Raw genomic sequence first — 19,110 nt, 5'->3', positions numbered from 1 at the left:
TTCCTCTCTCCATTTCTCCCAGCCACTTCCTTGTGAGACTCAAAATTCAGGTTTCCTCACATGCTGCCTTCAGAAACTGTTCAGTTCTTTGCTGCACTATGGCAAAGTTTGTAGCAGTGGAGCAGGAAGAAGCATTAGCAGTCATAACAACTTCTCCATAAATGTCTGCAGTGCAGTTTTTTTCTTCACTTCTCAGTGCCTCTGAGCACTACTCCAATATAAACATGGACAAGCAAAAGATAAGAACGTGACCTAAGTAAGGGAGAAATCTGCTGCTGACTAGCCCAACACAGCCAATGCTGCCAGCTGGTTCATGTGTGCTCTATTCAAATGGCTGCCCTGTCTTGCACCAGGCTGAGGCTAATAAATATGGTAGCTAGGAGGAAGCCCTCTCACTCACTGGCACCTAATATACTCTCACGTTGCCTCATTTCTCCATATCCAGATACTTTCAAAAGCATGCTTTTATTTTCCAAAGCACAACATGTAAGGCATGGTTTAGACTGCAATTCTCATAACCAGGCTGCATACTTCAGCTTCAAACCATTCCTTCTGCTCTGAAAATTCATCTTCAGGGATAAACCTCCATGAGGATCATTTTGGAGCTGTGCCTATCTCACATGTGACCTGACATCTGTGTTCCTGACAGCCATTTGTGTCTGTTGAAAATCAACTGTGTTTAAGAGAAGACAGGCAAACCTGTGACCCCTACAAAGAAAAGACAGAGGAGTAAGGACACCAGCCATGATCTGATGATTTAATAGCACCTAGCAATCAGGCTACTAGATTGCACTTAATAGTATTTAATCAAGAGGGATTGCTCCATGCAAAAAAAAAAAAAAAAAAAATCTGGTCTCATTTATACTTCCATTGGTTCCACTGGGATTAGTGTTCTGTATGAATCATAATGGGACACTGATAGCTTGGCCAGTGCTCAGACAGCACATCAGGGAAGGGAACTGCATATAGTAACGTCACGTCCTGATTGGAGGCTTAAGAGGCAAAACCCAGCAGTAATCACTTCCAAAGGTAGTAACTCAGTTCTTATTACCTTCATAATGACTTCACAGTTATTCAGTCAATGCAAATGTAGCCTGATATTGAGCATCAAGAAGATAAATTAACAGTAAAATGAGTTGTACTTACACATCCATGCCCTACTTCAGTAGAGGACTGCAAAAACACAGCATGTACTCTTAAAGTATGTTGCCCTCCTCTGTAGGGCGCTGAGATGGCTGAAAAAGAGGCAGGAGCAAAACTTTCTTTACTAAATACTGTGTGAAGATAAAAAAAATAGATATTAAAATTTAGTAAGCAAATTTTCCACTGGAATTAATGAATAGTTCATGTTATAAAGTTCGTGTTACCCATCATTTTGGCTGAGAGTGAAAACACAACAAAATTATTTTATGAGCTTGATTTGGCAATAACAACATGCATGAAGTGCCAAATTCCAGGAAGCTGGCCTTATTAATTTTTGTATAAGACCCACTATTTCAGACAAAACAACTATAGTCTAATTAACTAAAAGCAAACAAACAAACAAACCCATCAAAATTGGCATAAACCATAGCAGTTAAACCCAAGCAAATTTAATCTTGCTTGATGTAAGCTTCCTTCCTGCCTCTCTCCCCAGCTCCAGGCAGTTTTCTTCTGTGTCTCAAGTCATGCTGGAAATAACTTACAAAGAAAACTCTTGGCTGAAGACCCCAAATGTCTTATGGTCAATGAACATATCCCCCAAAGACTTGCCTTACATCCAAAATAGAATACAATGGATTCTACAACAATAGCAGCTAAAAAAAATCCATCCAAAATAAATCAAGGGATTATCATCAAGCTGGATATAAGACAATGAACAAAAGCTAATGAACAGAAGACTCACTGTGTCATGTCTAAGATTAGACTGCATTGACATTTGCACTGTCACGAGTTTGTGGAATACTCAAAGACCTATTATTGTTGTAAGCTTCATATATATCTTTAACAATTTGATCACTAGAGCTAGCTCAGTACATTGCTAGTTCAATGGGTGCTGTGATAATTTCATAGAGGAACAAATGATGGAGTCATTATTAAGATGGACAATTAGTGCAAATTGTAACACTGAAAAAAAAAAAGTGAACAGCAAGTCCTCTGAAGTTCCTGAAAGAAACAGCATGAACAGAAGGGACAGCATTACCTCTGTCACTGTCCCCTGATACAAATGCTCAGACCTAAAGCCAATTCCCTCAGTCACCTGTACAGCCAAAACCAGCCTTGTTGGCAATATAAGATGCAGCAAAGTGCCAGCACAGGGAAAGAGATGGGAACACAGTGGTGGGGATGGAATGAGAGGGTGGGAGAAGCTGGTGTTTCAGATGATCTCAAAAATGACATGGAATCACGCCCTAAACTGCTTAAAATAAGCACAGTCATTTTGAGAGAAATGAGTAAAGGAATGATCATATGAGTGGCAATCCCAGCAGATTTGAGAACATTGCAGCCTCTGTCTGAAATAGGGATGAGAAGGCAGGACAGGCTGTGGAAGACAGAAAGTTTCTGCCAAGTTGCACCTGGCTACAGTTTCCACTAGTGCTTCCACCATATAGCACTGGTCTCACATGCCTTATCACAGCATCTGAAACTGCATATAGCAGAGTGATTCTGCCCAGGAGATGTAATGAAGAAACTCCAGGTTACAGTCTGAAGAAATCCAGCCAAGTAAAAGAAAAGAGAGAAAACTCGTGGAACAATTGCCCTTGTATCACTGTATGAAATTTTACACTGTAAATGAGCAGTAAAATCTGGAAAAAAACAAACAAAAACAAAAACAAAAACAAAAACAAAACCAAACCAAACCAAACCAAAACAAAAAAAACAAACCAAACCAAAAAAAAAAACAAAAACAAAAACAAAAACAACAACAAAAAAACAAAAAAAAAAAAAAGAAAAAAGAAAAAATATACAGGATTGAAAAAAGAAAAAAAGCATCTGAAGCTGAAGCTTTGAGACATCATGCCACCAAAACACAGACTTTTCTTGAACCATCTGGGTAGTTTGATTTCAATCAACTGTGTGTTTGCAAAATGTGTGGTTTGATCCATATGCAGAAATATTTCACTGAGCTGGGAAGTGACAAATCATAACACAGGTCTGGTGTAATTCCTTCAGAAATTCATTTTGGAGCTCTCTACCATAACGATGCTAATAAACTGGAAGTTGCACAGATGAAGAGAAATAAAAGTTAGTTGCTAGCTTAAATTATGGTTTAGAAGGAACTCAGAGAATCACCAAACATATGATGCTGAATTCAAAGATGAGCAAAGTGCTGATTAGGAAAGAGATTGTTTATGAAGTTTCCTGAAAAACAGGGTATTTTAGACCATGGAATAATCTCACAGGAAAGAAGAACTGCAAAGCCTGGCAACTGGGGAGGACAAAGTAACATCCTGGTGTAAGGGCAGACTCTGAGGTAGCAGATCCTGAACGCTCAACTGTTCTGTGCTTGATGAAAGCCAGGTTAACATGAGAACAGGACAGCTGCTCAACGAACATTAAATGTGACAGGAACAAGCCCCTACATCAGCAGCTCTCATTTTCAACACGACCTCTAATACTGCAATTGCCTGATCCATTCAGCTTTGTTTCACATACACTTCCTTGTCTTCATGCCACTTCAATTTTATAATTATAACCTCTTCTATAAAATCAGGAATATATCTGCAGTTTTCCTCAAGTACAATTGACTATTAGCATTCCTTGAAACGCCAGCAAATTGGCTTTCCTTTCAGACCAGGCACATTTTTACACAAAAGCATTTCCAGCCCCAGTTTCTGCTGCCACAGCCGTTTTGTAGCCAGAAGAATGGGCGCTTATTTAAAGTGTCAATAATAGAAAGTAACACAAGCGTGACACATCCCGAGGCGCGGTGAGCTGCTCCTGACGGAGCTGCTTTGGGAGCACGACCCTTCCCCGGGCTCTGTCGGTCACTGTCACACCATTATCGGATCAGCCCGGTCAGGGCAGCTCCGCTGTTCATTTAGTGCCGGGGGTGGTGGCGAGAAGCGACGATGCTGAGAGCTTTAGGTGTTTGAAACATTTTTTTTTACAATGAGGTGTTCCGGCTTCGGCTTGCGGAGACACCGCTCTGTTTCTTTCAATTAACTAATGTGTTTTCAGCCCACCTCCACTAGAATTTTAACACCAAACCAATCCACAACAAAGCAGACCAACCAAACCCTCAAACTGCGCTGTTTCAGCGCGCAACGCCCCTGCAGAAACACATGAATGATAATTTTAAAACCAAGCATTAATGAAACACAACACCGCTAAGTCCATGTCGGCGGCTGGTCCTGCCAATCTAACTGCAGCTCGCAATCAAGGTGACTTTAAAAACTTCCCCTTGCAGGGAAAATCCCCTCACAGACTCAGTCCCATCAGAAGGACAATCCCCTCACAGGCTCGGTCCCCTCAGGGGCAGTCCCTTCACAGACTCAGTCCCCTCAAAAGGACAATCCCCTCACAGGCTCGGTCCCCTCAGGGGCAGTCCCTTCACAGACTCAGTCCCCTCAAAAGGACAATCCCCTCACAGGCTCGGTCCCCTCAGGGGCAGCCCCTTCACAGGCTCGGTCCCCTAAGGAGGCCAATCCCCTCACAGGCTCGGTCCCCTCAGGAGGACAGTCCCCTCACAGACTCAGTCCCATCAGAAGGACAATCCCCTCACAGGCTCGGTCCCCTCAGAGGGACAGTCCCCTCACTGTCCCAGTCCCCTCACAGACATCCCCGCCCCGCCCTCCCGGCGCGCGCCCCCTCAGCCCCCGCCCCCCTCCCTCCCCGCCTCCCGGGCGCGCACGTGCTGGAAGCAAACACCGCGCGGCGCATGCGCGGCCCGGTCGCCCCTCCCTTACCCCCCCGCTCGGGGCCGACGGGGCCGGGGAGGAGCCTCAGTCTCCGGGCGCCTGATTGACTGATGTCATTTCCCCGGCGCCGTGCTGCGCCCGCTCATTGGCTGCTCACGGACCGCTACCTGCACCGCGCCGCCTGGTTGGCTGTTGCCGCGCCGGCCGTTGCCCTATCGCAATTCGGGCCACGCGGATTAGGGCATCTAAACCCCGCCTCTTGCTCCAGCCCCTCCTGCCGCCAACAGCAGCTCCTCCTTCCCCGCCTTTTCCTGCCTCCCATTGGTCCAGAGCGGCGTGGCTCCTCCCTCCCGCCCGCGCGCTGAGCTCTCCGATTGGGTGACGGCCGCGCTCGCTCCGCTCCCCCCTCGGCGGCGCCTGATAAAGTTTTGTTGGAAGGAGCTCGGGCCCCGCCCCCGGTCCCGGCCCCGCCCCCCGCGGTCCCGGCCCCGCCCCTGACCTGCCCGAGGGGGGCGGCCGTTGAGGCGCGCGCGCGCTCGCGGCGGCGGCACCTCCCGTCCCCTCCCGTCCCCTCCCTCAGTCCCGCTCGGCGGCCGCGGCGGCAGCACCGGGGGTGCCGCTCTGGGCAGAGCTGTCTCCTTCTCCGCCTCGGCTCCGCTATTCCCGGGCACGGTGAGCACAGCCGCGCGGAGCCGGGCTCTCCTCCCGAGCGGGGGAGCCGGGGCGGCGCGGGGGCCGGCGGGGAGGCGAGGCGCGGTGTTGGGATGTTGGGAGGCTGCGGGGCTCTGCCCCCGCCCTGGCACCGCCGAGCCGCTGCGGACGCGGCCGCCGCTCGTCGCGCCTGGCGCTGGTCACGCTTGTCACCCGGGACCAGGCTGGGCTTTAGCATCGTATTTCATGTCTGTCGTATTGCCTGGGAAACTTCCCCAGCCCGGTACAACTTCGAGCAAAAAGGCAAAAGAAAGAAGCCCGAGTCATTTCATTTAATGTTACAGCTGCTGGAAAACAGAGCCCGGCAAGTTCCTCTTAAAATATAATTGCAACATCACTCCTTTAGAGGAAGCGAGACCTGGAACATAGGTCCGCAGGGAAAGCACTTAATCTCTCCTTTTGTGTAACGTGGGAAAAGATTGGGCTTTTCTGTGCCGTCGGACTGTCCGCTGGGAGGTTTGATGTCTTTTAAAGTGTTCCGAGGTTTTTCCGAAAGATTTTAAGTGCAAATTGCTCCTGTAGGGCTCTAATCCGGTGAATTGGAAATGAGGTTGGGTATTGGAAGAGTCTGCTGTGCTGTTTTTCTGTCATTTTGGATAGAAAACGCGAATGAAACCATACTGATGCTGGACGTGGCTGGTCTGAAATTGGGATGTATTCACTCGCCAGCCGATGGTTCTGACCCCCCTTTCTGAAACTTGTGTGCGCTTTCTTCTGCCTTTGGCTTGACTGACCTTGCTCAGCAGAATCCTTTGTATCGCTGCTACTTCCAAATCTTGTGTAACATCTGCCAGTGCTACAGAAATGCATAATGTAGTTAGGGTTTTGGATGTCCGTCTTGCTTCCTGTTTGGTTTTTCTCAGAGAGATATTCTCGAAAGTCAAAGACTGAGATTAATGCTTTTCTTTTTTCCCCTCCTTCCAATTCAACAGATGCAGTTTATGTTGCTTTTTAGTCGCCAGGGGAAACTGAGACTCCAGAAGTGGTATGTCCCATTATCTGACAAAGAAAAGAAGAAAATCACAAGGGAACTTGTTCAAACAGTATTAGCCCGCAAACCGAAAATGTGCAGCTTCCTGGAATGGAGAGACCTGAAGATTGTCTACAAAAGGTGGTTCTGTCTCACTAACCTCGTAATTGCCATGCATTACAAACCGTGTATTAAGTAGCAAGAAGATAATGAAGGTTGTTTTTATTTTGTTGGGGTTTTTTTCCCTTCCCTTCCCTCTGCTGGTTACAGAGAAGACTGACTTTTCTCTTGAATCTAATTTGATAACCAAGCAGGAGCCATTCATGTGTGGAAAATCACTCATGCATTTAGAAATGTACTGAAGAGATGAGCTTTCTTCCTACTTTCATAAGGAGTGGCAGTTGTTGGTACTCTGTTTAGGTTCACACAGTACATACATGCTTCTTATTTGTATGCATTTCAGATTTAATAAGTGATAAAAAATTTTATAAATATTTAGCTCATGCAATGGCTTCATAAATCACCTGAAAATGTAACTTGCTTTTAAAGGCTCATAGAAATAATTTTTCAAAGTACTTGGTTTGGTTGGTTGTTTTTGTTTGCTTTATTTTGTTTGTTTGTTTCCTGTTTGTTTCATTTTTGTTTTGTTTTGTTGTTCCTCTTAAGTACAAAAAGGGATTTTTCAGAATTGAAAAAGTCATGGGCTGGCTTTCTTTTGGTGGAAGTACTGTGTGATTTTCTTCACAATAATTTCATTTTTCTGTTGTTCCCTAACCTTTCTAGGAGTGTTTGGGGAGCATTTTTTAGCTTTGTGCTGATCTTCAGAGTGTATCACAGTATAGTGGTGTGACCATAATTCTTCTCCAGACACAACAGTAATCCTCCTTCTGATGTGGTAGTCTGCATCTCTTCCAGCTAAAGGTGGTGCTACATAGCTTTGAGTTGTTTCTCTTCCCTAGCTAGTTGTAAACCTGAGAAGGTTTATACATTCCTGTTTTCTCGTGGAGCTATTAGGTAGTTTGTGCCCCACAGTAAACATTGTTGTATTCCCTGTAGATAGAACAGGAAGGACTGGACCAGAAGTGAGGAGTTTGTAACTCTTTTCCAGGATAACAAATGGGTAGTATCAAATATGTTTAGATGTTTTAAGTGCTGCTCTCATATATACCTTGGTTTGTGTGAAGACATGCATATGAATATTGCTGGTCTGCCTAATGCATGTAGTTCTTCAACATGAGGAGCAAAGAAGAGAAACAATGCATGAGGCTGTGCTAATAGCATCCACAGTTTCTTCTGCCTCTTGATTTACTCACAAAACTCCTTGAACATGTCTGTAGACAAGCATGCTCAAACACTTGCTGTGCTTTCTTCTGTATTAATGCCTGCAAATGCCTTTTCAGCTGGGCATTCATGGGACTAAATCAGAAGAATGAAGCATTAGTAGGCTAGTCTGTTTCCTTCCTTACAAAGTCTTGAACAGCAATAGCTGTTTTGGGGATGATGCCATAGAGCTGCTTTTCCCCCCATGTTTGTTGCTGTCAACTACTACTTGCCATGTCCTTTTGTGTCTAGAGAACTGGTGGAAATTTGGGTAGGACTGTTTGAGTTGCTGAATGTTGTGGTGTTTTTGCATCACAAAATGTGGTGTGTTGTGGGTCCTGTGGTCAAGGAGAATGAAGAAATTTTCTGGGAGATCTACGTCTGGCTAAAAATGATCTAAACTGCAGTCTGTCTGCTGGACTGCTGGTGTGCACAGCTGACTGCAGTAGCTTATTTCACTCTCTGCAGACCAGTCTGGCACAGAGAGCCTATGAAACTGCTAAAGATGAGCTTGTACCAGGCTAATGAACATCTCAATTTCTTTTTTTTTTTTTGACTGAAACATCACCAGAAGGACTAGGTCTAAGAGGTGATAGGTTTAATGTCTGTATGTGGTAACAATAACAGCTCTTAGGTTTGTGGAACTTGTTCCCAACATTGCACCGTAATTAAAGATGGTGAGCACCAGCTAGAGTGATTTCTTTCTAAAGGGTGACTTTTCATAGCTGAAAATGTGGTGGCTAAAAGAGACACACCAGAAAGAACTCTGTGGCATGTGAAATTGCAAAAGGTGCTCCCAGTTCCTCTTGAGCACCTCTAGAGCATCTCTGCTCAGATTTGTTCTTGTCTGATCTATTGCTGGGAAGGATCTGAACCTACTGGTGCAAATGTTTTTCAATATAAGTTATGAAAGTATGAGCCTATTGCTATTTTGAGTCTTAAATTATTGAGATTTCAGTGCTGTTTTTGTTTTTGGAGTTTGTTTATTGTTCACATGTAGGAGAATTGAACCTAGATATTACAGCTCAAAGAATGATTGGCAGTATCAGAATTACGTTCAAGGATCTCATCATACCTTTTTGCAGGAACAAAATGAACTCAAATGCAGAAGTTGGCAAGACAGTAACTTTAGCTTCCTTATGATACCCAACATTTATTAAGACTGCTGGACTTTTTTGATTAGCTTCCTTAGCTCTGTAGCATTTCATCTTTATAGGATTTTTTTCCTGAATCTTTGAGGAAATAGATCTTAAAATTCATCTAAATGTACATGCTGTAGCTTTTATTTCCCTCTGGTTTCATACATGTAGCATTTATAATGGTTGCAACATAGGCTCAGTCACTGCCTCCTTGTTTTTTTCCTTCAGCACTACAAAACACGGACAGAAAGGTGCCCAGCTTTTGTTGTGGTGTGTGAATTGGCTTATATGTATTCTGTAGCTGGTTTGGAAGATAGTTTTTCAGGCTGATAGACACCAACAGATTAAAAAGAGGATGTGAGCTTCTAACTTCAAGAAGCATAGAGATTTGAAGTGACTTGCTGAGAAAATAAAAAATTAAATATGGGAAGCCAACAACAATTACGCTTTACGAAAATAGAGGGGGAGTCATCTGCAGACAGCTGATTAGGAACTTAAACACAACTGATATGTTTGCTCTTCACACTTTTGTTATTCAAAAAGTAGCAGTGGTTTTGGAGCATATAGGGTAGGAGTTCATGCAGCTTTCTCCCATGCTTTAAATGTTAAAATTTCTAATTTTGCTAAAGAAGGAACTTCAGATGTGATTTTTTTTTTATTATTTTTTTATTTGAAGACTTCTGTTCCCTATTTTAGCTTCTGGCAATATTAGTTATTTTCATTGTGCAGTATAGTGCAGTCAAAATCAGAACTTGGAGAAAAACATACAAATTTTATTTTGTTGGCATTTGGTTAACTGCATTTATGGGACTTAGTTATTGTTCATTAGTTATGTGATTAAGGATTGTGGCTTTGCTTTTGTGTGTCAGTTTGGAACTGTATTTGGAATATGATATTATGAAACTACCATAGCATTTGCTGCTCTTGATGTGGCAGTTGTCTTTTACTTTTGCACAACATAACCAGAATCAGAGGTTATGTTAAAGAGTAAGTTTTAAAATTTACTTTCTACCCTCCCTCTGTTGAAAGAAGCAATGAAAGAGCCCATTGTGCAGGTATTGTGCCTCTTAAAGTATTGTGAACTGAAGGTACAGCCATGTGGCCAGTGGGATGTGCCAGTTGGCATGATCCCTCTTTTTCCTTATGTATGACTTACTCTTAGGAGTATTGCTGTGGTGTTGATTAGGTAGCTTTGTAAAACTGAAGGCAATGACTATAGTGAATTAGATACTTGGGATTGATAATTTTAATTAGATCAGGTCTTCTTTGTACAGGGTTCTAGTTTGTGTGGCACTAGGAGGACCTCAGTATCAAGAAGCAAAGGCTTTTTCTTAGAGAATTAGCAATATCAAATTGTTCATTTTGAAACTGCTGGGGGCTATAGCCTTGCTGAAAGAAGAAACTGGAAAAGTGCTTTATCTGTCCTGGAGCCTCTGAAGTTCATGTTTTATTAAAGAAATGTGTGAAGTTGTGGGACAAGAAAAAAACTTTTGTCAAGCACAGCTTATTAGTGGTCCCAATTTTCATTGGGTCAGCTATCAGCAAACCACAGATTCTTGGGCTCATTAAGCACTTGTCTGCCTCCTGGTTATCATTTAGAGTTCAGTTCTGTTTGTACCGAACTTTGTAAGCTTTAAACTTCTGCAATTAGGATCTACGTGCAAAGTGACTTAGATGCTGACAGACTGTCAGCTTGTTTGCAGGCTTACCTGGTGACAGACTTTCAGGGATGACTTCAAGCAGGTGTTCTCTTCTCTAGAAGGAGAACACCTCTGAGTTGGTAGGATTAGCAAGTTGTGCTCTGCCCAGAGTGACCTGATGTCTCAGCAGTTGCTGAACCTGGCTGTGAGAGCAGAAGAGGAGAATTTTGCTGAAACACTGCCTGGCTGTTTTGAGGCTTCCCACTACTGAATCATTGTAACTCTTGAGGGCAAGATGCATTGATTTGTTGCCTGTAAAAAAAATTCTGAGGCCATCTATCTGAAGGCAGGAATTTGCATAAGTATTATACTCGCTGTGTTACCTTTTGGTTCTTTAATCCTGTATTATATTTTCAGGTGATTTTGTCCAAACACTTTTTGGTCTCTCTGGTTTTAGTCCGCTTTCTGATAAGTGGAGGATATTTATCATAAAATATTTTCCTATATGAGGGTAAGCAGCTGAGTTGAGTCCGATTATTTTAATAATATTTAGTGAAATAAAAAAAGGCCAGAACTACAGTAGGAATAAAAAAGGCAGAATGTTTCTTACAGGCTGCACTTTATTTACTTTTGGGTATGTACTTTTCTATCAGGGTTTGTCTTTTCATTGGGTGCATATGACAGGTTTCTGTCAGGCTCATTAGGAAGAAGCTGTATCTGCAGAGGAGAAATCTTTTTGAGCCCTAGTAATCTACTTGTCTTTGTGTGGATACTGTTCCTGTAAACTTCTACACTTGGCAAAACTTCCAAGTGTCTGCTGTGGATTATAAGTGAACAATTTTTCTGAAGTCCTTCCTGCAGGGGAAAATGTTGAAATAATGCCTCTGAGAATTTGGATCTGAAGCATTCCTTTGTAGTATGCTCATGCCCTTCAGTATGACTTGTTTATTCTCTTCTGCCATTTGCCATTCAGACTTATTAAATCTGCATTTGTTTTCTTTTGTTGAGTAGTGATCCATTAGTCATGGTTCTTACTTAAAAAATACCAAAATATTCTCTGCATATGATAATAGATACCCAGGCCTCCATTTTGTGTTGATACCCACTGAGTAGTTTTTGTTTCTTGGTCTTATTTCTCGAGAACTGCAGTTGGCAGAGCTTGAATGTGCAGTCTACTCGCTAGCTGCCTGTACGGTCTTTTGAAAGTATGTTACTTTCCTCTTTTAAATGAGGATGCTGAGAGTAGACCATTTTCTGAGAAAGTGTTTTATGTTGGTCTCTCTTTCTCCCCTCCCCTCTTCTTTTTCCATAAAATAGTTCTGTGCATCAAGAGAGACTCTTAAGTACTGGGGGAGCAGAAAGGGACTGTCCCATGTCAATAAACTTAAAATATTTGAATCAAATTTGATTTCATAAGGTCTGCTGCTATGTAGTTCAACTTGTGTTTAAGCACTGCAAGGAAACAGTTTAACTGCACTTCATCATAATCACTGCTGCTCATCTGAAGGTGATGAAAAGCTTTGTTTAGATGGATTTGGCCTGAGTGTTGGTGATTAGTGTAAATGTCAAATAATGTGTCAATGTTCTTTTTTGCTACAATGAAATATGATAACATGGAGCTTGGCTTACAAATTCCTCAATAGGTTTGAAAGCATGCTTTTTCTTCATAATATTTCTTTGCAATACTTTAAAAAATAGTTTAGGTTCCTTATACAGACTGAATATTGCAAGCTACTACAATGACTATAAATGTCCTTGAGAAATTAGTGAGGCATAAACATAACAATGTAAAATCAAAAGAACTGTGCTCAGATAGGACTTCTGATGAGCTTATGAATCCCTGTGGTGAAGAGATGAAAGAGAAAGGGAATGAAGGTGTCTTTCAATGAAGGTATCCTTCTCTTCCACCATCATGTTTTGTGGTAGGATAGGCAATAATATTTTATAGTAGTTTAAAGATTTTGTATAAAAGCTATTCTGATTAATCTTTCACATTGATGTTGTAGCAGTATGATTTGGAGCAGAGTGGGAGAAAGGAGAACATTTTCAGATCATAAATGGTACTGGATAGTGTCTAGGAGACAAATTTCAACATAGCTGAAAATAAAGCAGGGTTTTTCTCAGACTTCTGGCCAGAAAGTCTGAGAAGTCCCAGCTGATAAAATACGTGTCATGATTAAAAGATGCATGGATTTCTCTGTATGGGAAACAACTGCACCTTAAACTGGGCATTCACATTCTAATAACTTCTTTTTCAGTAGGGCTGGCTGCTCAGGAGTGCTTAATGTTGCCAGTTGTTCCCTCTAAAGAGGCAGATAAAAGCTGTTTCTGGTTAATGTAAATTAGCAGTTACAACAGGTGGTACTTGAAATCTAGTTTGTGCCATGTGTGACTGAAAGGCATATGGTTTTGGCATGTTAGAAAAGACTAAATGGTGTTTTCAGCTTTCATTCCTGCTTTTTTTTTTTTTTTTTTGTAAAAATCAGCTTTCTTTAAACATGACCTGCACAATTGTATGGTAGAGCACAGTAGAATTGTATGGTCTTTTTGTTAAGGTGGAACTTGATCATATCTGACATTACGACTTCCCTATCTTCCAAGATGGAAGTGGATTGCTAGAAACTATTTGATATTCTCTCTTCAGTCTGATGTCAGGACAGTTAGTAGGGATTGAGTTGTTGACTTAGTAATAATTGGGGTGGATGACACTGGTGTTTGTTTTAGAGTTTTTTTTAATTTTTGTAGTTCTCTATAAACACCAAACTTAATTGCCAATTCAGTTTATCCATCTTGAGGCATTTACTATGGTTTTTATTATCTATAGCTTACATGATGAAAGTTTAACATTGAATTAATTGATTAATATACTGGTGTATGAGTGTTACAGAGGGAAAAGAAAGTATGGCATCTCAGAACTCTCTCATGATGCCACAAAATCAAATGTATTTAGTTTTCCAGCCACCTCTTTGGCTGTTTTAGTTCTGTCAGCTAAAGCATGGCAAGGAGTGTACATGTGTGTGTCTTCTGTTCTTTCAGACATTCTTTAGTAGGACTTGCTTGGTTGTAATTTGGAGTACCAATATGCTGAACTTGAGTAAGAAAGACTGCTGAGAATGTGGTGCTCCTCAAGTGCATTCATTTTGTTTATGCTTGTATGCTAACAACAGGATTATTTTGTTATTACAGATATGCAAGTCTCTATTTCTGCTGTGCTATTGAAGATCAGGACAATGAACTAATAACTCTGGAAATAATTCATCGCTATGTAGAACTTCTTGACAAGTATTTTGGCAGTGTGAGTTAGTTTCTTTAAATTTTGTCGTTTTGTTTTATGCCCACTGCACTTTTGCAAGAACATAACCAATTAGTAATTGAAACTAGTGCATTTAATAAATTTTGTGTGGCTTGCTTGGCAAAACAAAACTCCTGGTTGCCTCTATTAAAATACAAAATTAAATTATTGGTTTGGAGAAGAACTGTTATTAATCTGGTGTCAATTGCCTGTATTTGTTTCATTTCATAGTAGTCTCACTTGGGGTGCGATAAAATGTTACTCTTAGCAGGAAGTTTTTCTTCTCCCTGGCACTGCTCTCATGTGAGCACTTCTTACATCTGCTTCCAAAGGAGACAGTTGTGAAGTGGCAGGAATGGAAAGGAAAGATGAGGGAGACATCTGCTTACCCAGACTGCAAATGCAAACAGCTGTAGTAATGTACATGAACACTCCTAGAAAAACTGGTGCTCATTTTACCTTCCTTCATTGTCCTCCTGGCTAGGAAGTGCACAGACTGAACAAGAAATATGAGATTGTTTTCATATCTTTCTGTAAGATTGCATGAGCTGCCTTTGCATACTGCCGGCAACAAGAGAACTTTTATAGGGAATATTCTCGTGTCTTGAAGAGCTGTGTCTTACAGACTGCTGTGAATTGAATCCTTTTTAACAGTGAAAGATTTTTTCAGAGGTTGCTGTAGCTGTTTTTAACTCAAGCAAAAAATATGATGATCTTTTTTTTTTCCTCCTATATGTGATTTTTATTGTTGCCCCAGTCCTTACAAAGCTACAGCCTTAGGCTAACGATTTGGTAAAATTTGGTGAAGCTGTGAACAAGTTAAATTTTGTGAGAGGATATACCTTAAGTGAGAGTATCCTCCCACGTTGCAATAATGCTTGATGTTCTTTTTAGGTCTGTGAACTTGATATCATCTTCAATTTTGAAAAAGCCTATTTCATTCTGGATGAGTTCCTTTTAGGAGGGGAAGTTCAGGAGACATCCAAGAAAAATGTCCTTAAAGCCATCGAACAAGCAGATCTTCTACAGGAGGTAAGCAAATCCAACTTCTTTGGCCAAAGTGTCAGCATGGTAGGCTGTGACTCAAAAACCTCCTGTTCCTCTAAGCCTCTAAAAGGCATTTTTTAGCATGCTTAGCATGTAGTTTTATCTCGTTGTCCTAAGTGTGCAATAGGATGATGTTAGCTGCTCTTTTTGTTTGGTTTGGCATGTGTGCATTGTAACCTGTGACTTTGTGTTCTGCTAGTAAATGCAAGTGACTATTTTGTGTTTATACCTAGATAATTGTAGATCATGCTAATTGAACTTAGTGTTGTTCATATGTCTTCCATGCCTTCTTTTTATTTATTAACCATTAGTTTTTTTTGTCATACCTGATGCATGTTCACTTCTTTACTATTTCATTGCTGAAATCCAGAAGCTAGACACTCTTTGAGACTCATTCAGGTATAGTTCTAATTAGTTCTTAGACCTGCTTTTCCTGCTGTAGGCTGCTTATTGTGGAACATTTCTGAGCTGACAAAGCAGTACTAGTAGTGCCATAGAAACACACAGAATAAAGTATAAGAACATTGTTTTTTTACTTTGAATGCTTTTGTTATTTACTGTTATCATTGAAGAATGACTGCATGTCTACCATTTTTAAAAAAAACATTTCATGTGGAGGGATTCAATGGTATAGAAAAAGTTAATATAATTTCTCCGTATTTTTCCATCCTATGCTGGTTACTTTGAATTTATTTGATTTTTGTTTGGTTTTCTTTCTTACTGAAATGTACACCATTAAGGTCCTTGAATGTCTAAATGGGAATCAAAAGTTCTGGTGTGCTGGGGGAATCATCAGTCTTGTCTGCATGTCAGAGGAACATATGGTTTAACAGGGATGGTTCACCTTTATATTTTAGAGTGGGCTGAGGTTTACTGCCTAGATTCTTATAGAGCCAAGCTGCTTTGTTTTTCCCCCTATGCAAACCATCAGCTTGTTATTTTCTGCTATTAATTAATTGTTTAATTCTCTTACAAGCCTTCTGTTCCACTCGGTAGTCTTTTGTTGGACATAATATCAGTAGGATGGGGAAAACACATGGTGTTCTTTACCCTGGTAGCTGTGTTAGTAATCCCTTCAGAGCATAGGCAGATCCATTGCACGTTTAACGTTCTTGTCATGAGCAAGGTCAGCCATTACACACAGATTTGCTACCCTAGTTTTCTAGGAAGGAAATATATGCACTTACTTAATACTTGTGTTCTGATTCAATTTAAGTCCTTCTTTACTCGTTGTAGGAATTATCCTAACCAGAAGTACTATTGCGTTTTACAAAGAGGGGAGAAAAATAATCTGTTTATTCTCTTAAAATCATTTGCTCTCTATATGAAAAAAGATATAACAGATTAGTTATATATTCTAGTTTGTCTCCTGCAAATGCTGTTAATCGTACATAAAGTGGAATAACTGTATTCTTTCTCATTGTTACTATTTTTGACCTTTCTTTTTACTATTTTTTGTTCTAAAGAAAAAATGTATTCTAGGAATTAATTACTATTTTTCTTTCCAAGCAACAAACAATCTCTTTTTACAGCGAATATAATTTCATATTAATATAACTTAAGTTAAAAACCTTATGCGAAGGGAAATACTACATTTGAAATGTGAGACTTTTCTCTAGCCCTGGTAGCTTTCCTCTGATCCCCCTTTCTTTCCTCATCTTTAGGAGATTTTCAATTGTCAGTGTTTATGAAATAATTCTGATTAACTTGAGATGTAGCAGTTTATCACAGCACCACTGGAGTCCTATGTTGGGCTTTTATGTTTTTCATTCTTAGTTATATTGACTATTGATAAATTATAAAACTAATACCTATATCTGCATTTTAGTTTAGAAACTCTCTAAAAGTCTGGGTTCGTATTTAAATTGAGCTTCCAATAAATTTGGAATCTTTTCTGTAGAAGCTTGGTTTTGTATCAGCTGCTGCTATGTAAATGCTGGGTTTGATGAAGAGGGTTGTTAAAATAACAGTTTCTTACATATGGACAATTTTTGATACTTTGAGTTAATATCTGCTTCCGAGAATACTTCAGAACTACCAGACTGAAATATAATGTGATTCCAAATGCAAAACCTATTTCTAGCAGGGTCGTCATGTGTTTGTTTTTGACCATGTCAGATTTTAATTATGTGCAACAAAGTGATTTTTATTTGGCCCTGAATATTCATATAGCCAAATATATATACATATATATACATATATACATACATACATACATATAGTTGAATACACAATATTATTAATTGAATACACAACATTAATTAATAATGCTATATGCATTGGTGTATGAAGTACCTTAAAGATGAAGAGCTGTACAGAATACTTACACAAAAGAAAATCATTATGGATACATTAAGTGACTGTGTAATGTTAAGAGGAAATAACACTAAGGCACAAATTGCTGAGTAGTAAATTAGTTCTTAAAAGCCTTGCCTATTTGTATTTTCTGTGGAAGTTTTCCAGGATGTACTTCTATGTCTGAGGGTTTGTCTAAAAGTTTTTGCTGCTGTGAGGTCCCTTTACTAACTGTACAGTTTGTGTGATTGAAACACACTAACTTGTTAAATCCCTCTCACCTTCACATTCTTGTTAGTTCTTCAGGAGTGTACTTAGTTCAAGCATTCATTCCCTACCCCCTCCCCCATATTTATTACCACCTGATAACTTATCAACAGTCAGTCATCAATACTGGCAGTGGTACCCAGATGAAGGGTAGTAAAAGGTCATTAACTCCAGTGCTTGCATTCTTCCTTGCCACTCTATTGTAGAAATGCTTCTGTTCAAAAGAATGCTGTTATATGTTGCTGATCATTTTATATCTTGTTTGCTAGAGAGATTTTAATACTTAACTAGTGATTACAAAGGCATGCACTGCTGAAAAGGTGGTTTTTGCTTGTGTGAACAACTTAGTTATACTCAAAGAAGTTGGTAGATGCAGTGTGTTGCATGAATTAAATATGTACGTGTGACGTGTGGAACAGCCGAAAGATAAGCCTTGGTGAGTTGCAACACTTGAGTTTTTTAAGGCATGAAACTCACAATGATAGATGTTCTATATAAAAGAGAGGATTTGATTCTCTCAGAAGTCTAATTGCTCTGGTTTTATTTGATGGTTTGAGTAATTAAGTATGGTGCTTGGAAGTTTGTGGTCATTTACTGTGCTAAAATGATAAAATCAAGGAGATAATTCAGATATTTAAACTGAGCAGTCCTGTATGTATTTGAAAGCAAATCTGTACAGACTTGCTCATCTTCATTTGAAGAAGGAAACATTTCCTAAACATTGGTTATGAGTGAAAATGGTTTTTTTGATTATCCTATGTGAATTTTAGAAAAGTATTATGAAAATAATTTCCATTTTGTCCATTACTACTCTTTTGTAGGATTTTTGTGTAGTTTTTTAGTATTTTGTTGCAGAACATCTGAATACTTAAATATATATATATATTTTTTTTAAGTGGTATCTAAATAAAAAGGCCAGCGAGTCTGTCCACAAATAGCACTTGTTTGTGTCACTACTTCAGTAATGATCAAAAACCTAAAAGCTATGTGAATGTGTGTTTTTTCTTAGGCTCTTGCAGTTTGGCCTCAGGCAGTATTTACTAGTCCTTCCACATGAAGAATAAGAGATAAGCTATCAATTAACCTTATTTTCTTTGCTGTTTCAAACCCTTGCCTCATCGTTTTTTCAGAAGGGTACCGGCAGTGTTCATGTTGACTGACTTACCTTAAATGCTTAGGGTTCTGCATAGATTTAAGCTTTTGATTTTAGAGTGAGCCTCTTTGGAAATGAGACTCTGGTGAATTTCCTGCATGTACCATGAGAATTTTATTCTTGGAGAGAAATGTGCTTAATGGGAACCATAGGTTTGAAGGTATGCATAATAGCAGGTATTAGGTTACTCTTGAGATACACCAAAACTCCTTTATTTTGTCATTAGCACTGGCAAAAGAAAATTAAGCCTCCAGTGGGTAGAAATATAAGTGATTTTGTCTGGTTTAGGAAACAGCCTTTGTAAGCACTTGTTTATTACCATTTGCCTGAGAAACTTACCACAATGAATGTAGTTAATTCAGTCTTCACTTAATGTTCTTTCTTAAATATGGGCTACTGAAATAGACTGCCTTCCTGAGTTGGCACTGGCATTAT

General features: G+C 40.1%; 1 protein-coding gene across 6 annotated transcripts in view; it reads left to right on the top strand.

Annotated features, from left to right (window-relative positions):
• The first annotated feature begins 5,315 nt into the window (after positions 1 to 5,315).
• Positions 5,316 to 19,110, top strand: part of AP1S2 (adaptor related protein complex 1 subunit sigma 2) — a 30,919-nt gene continuing 17,124 nt past the window's right edge. For 3 of the 6 annotated variants that reach the window (XR_008841900.1, XM_056506719.1, XM_056506795.1), the window contains exons 1-4: positions 5,316 to 5,513; positions 6,485 to 6,663; positions 13,808 to 13,916; positions 14,808 to 14,945. Coding sequence is in view for 5 of the 6 variants with exons in the window: in XM_056506719.1 (XP_056362694.1) it covers positions 6,485 to 6,663; positions 13,808 to 13,916; positions 14,808 to 14,945 (426 nt within the window). In the remaining variant the exon portion in view is untranslated. Of the gene's footprint in view, positions 5,514 to 5,948; positions 6,009 to 6,484; positions 6,664 to 13,807; positions 13,917 to 14,807; positions 14,946 to 19,110 lie in introns of those variants that run through there. The other 3 variants (XM_056506913.1, XM_056506572.1, XM_056506641.1) reach the window with 3 other exon arrangements.

Source organism: Oenanthe melanoleuca, chromosome 1 (assembly GCF_029582105.1).
Source record: "Oenanthe melanoleuca isolate GR-GAL-2019-014 chromosome 1, OMel1.0, whole genome shotgun sequence".
Classification (NCBI taxonomy): domain Eukaryota; kingdom Metazoa; phylum Chordata; class Aves; order Passeriformes; family Muscicapidae; genus Oenanthe; species Oenanthe melanoleuca.
The sequence above is the reverse complement of the archived record's forward strand: the minus strand, read 5'-3'. Positions and strand labels throughout refer to the sequence as shown.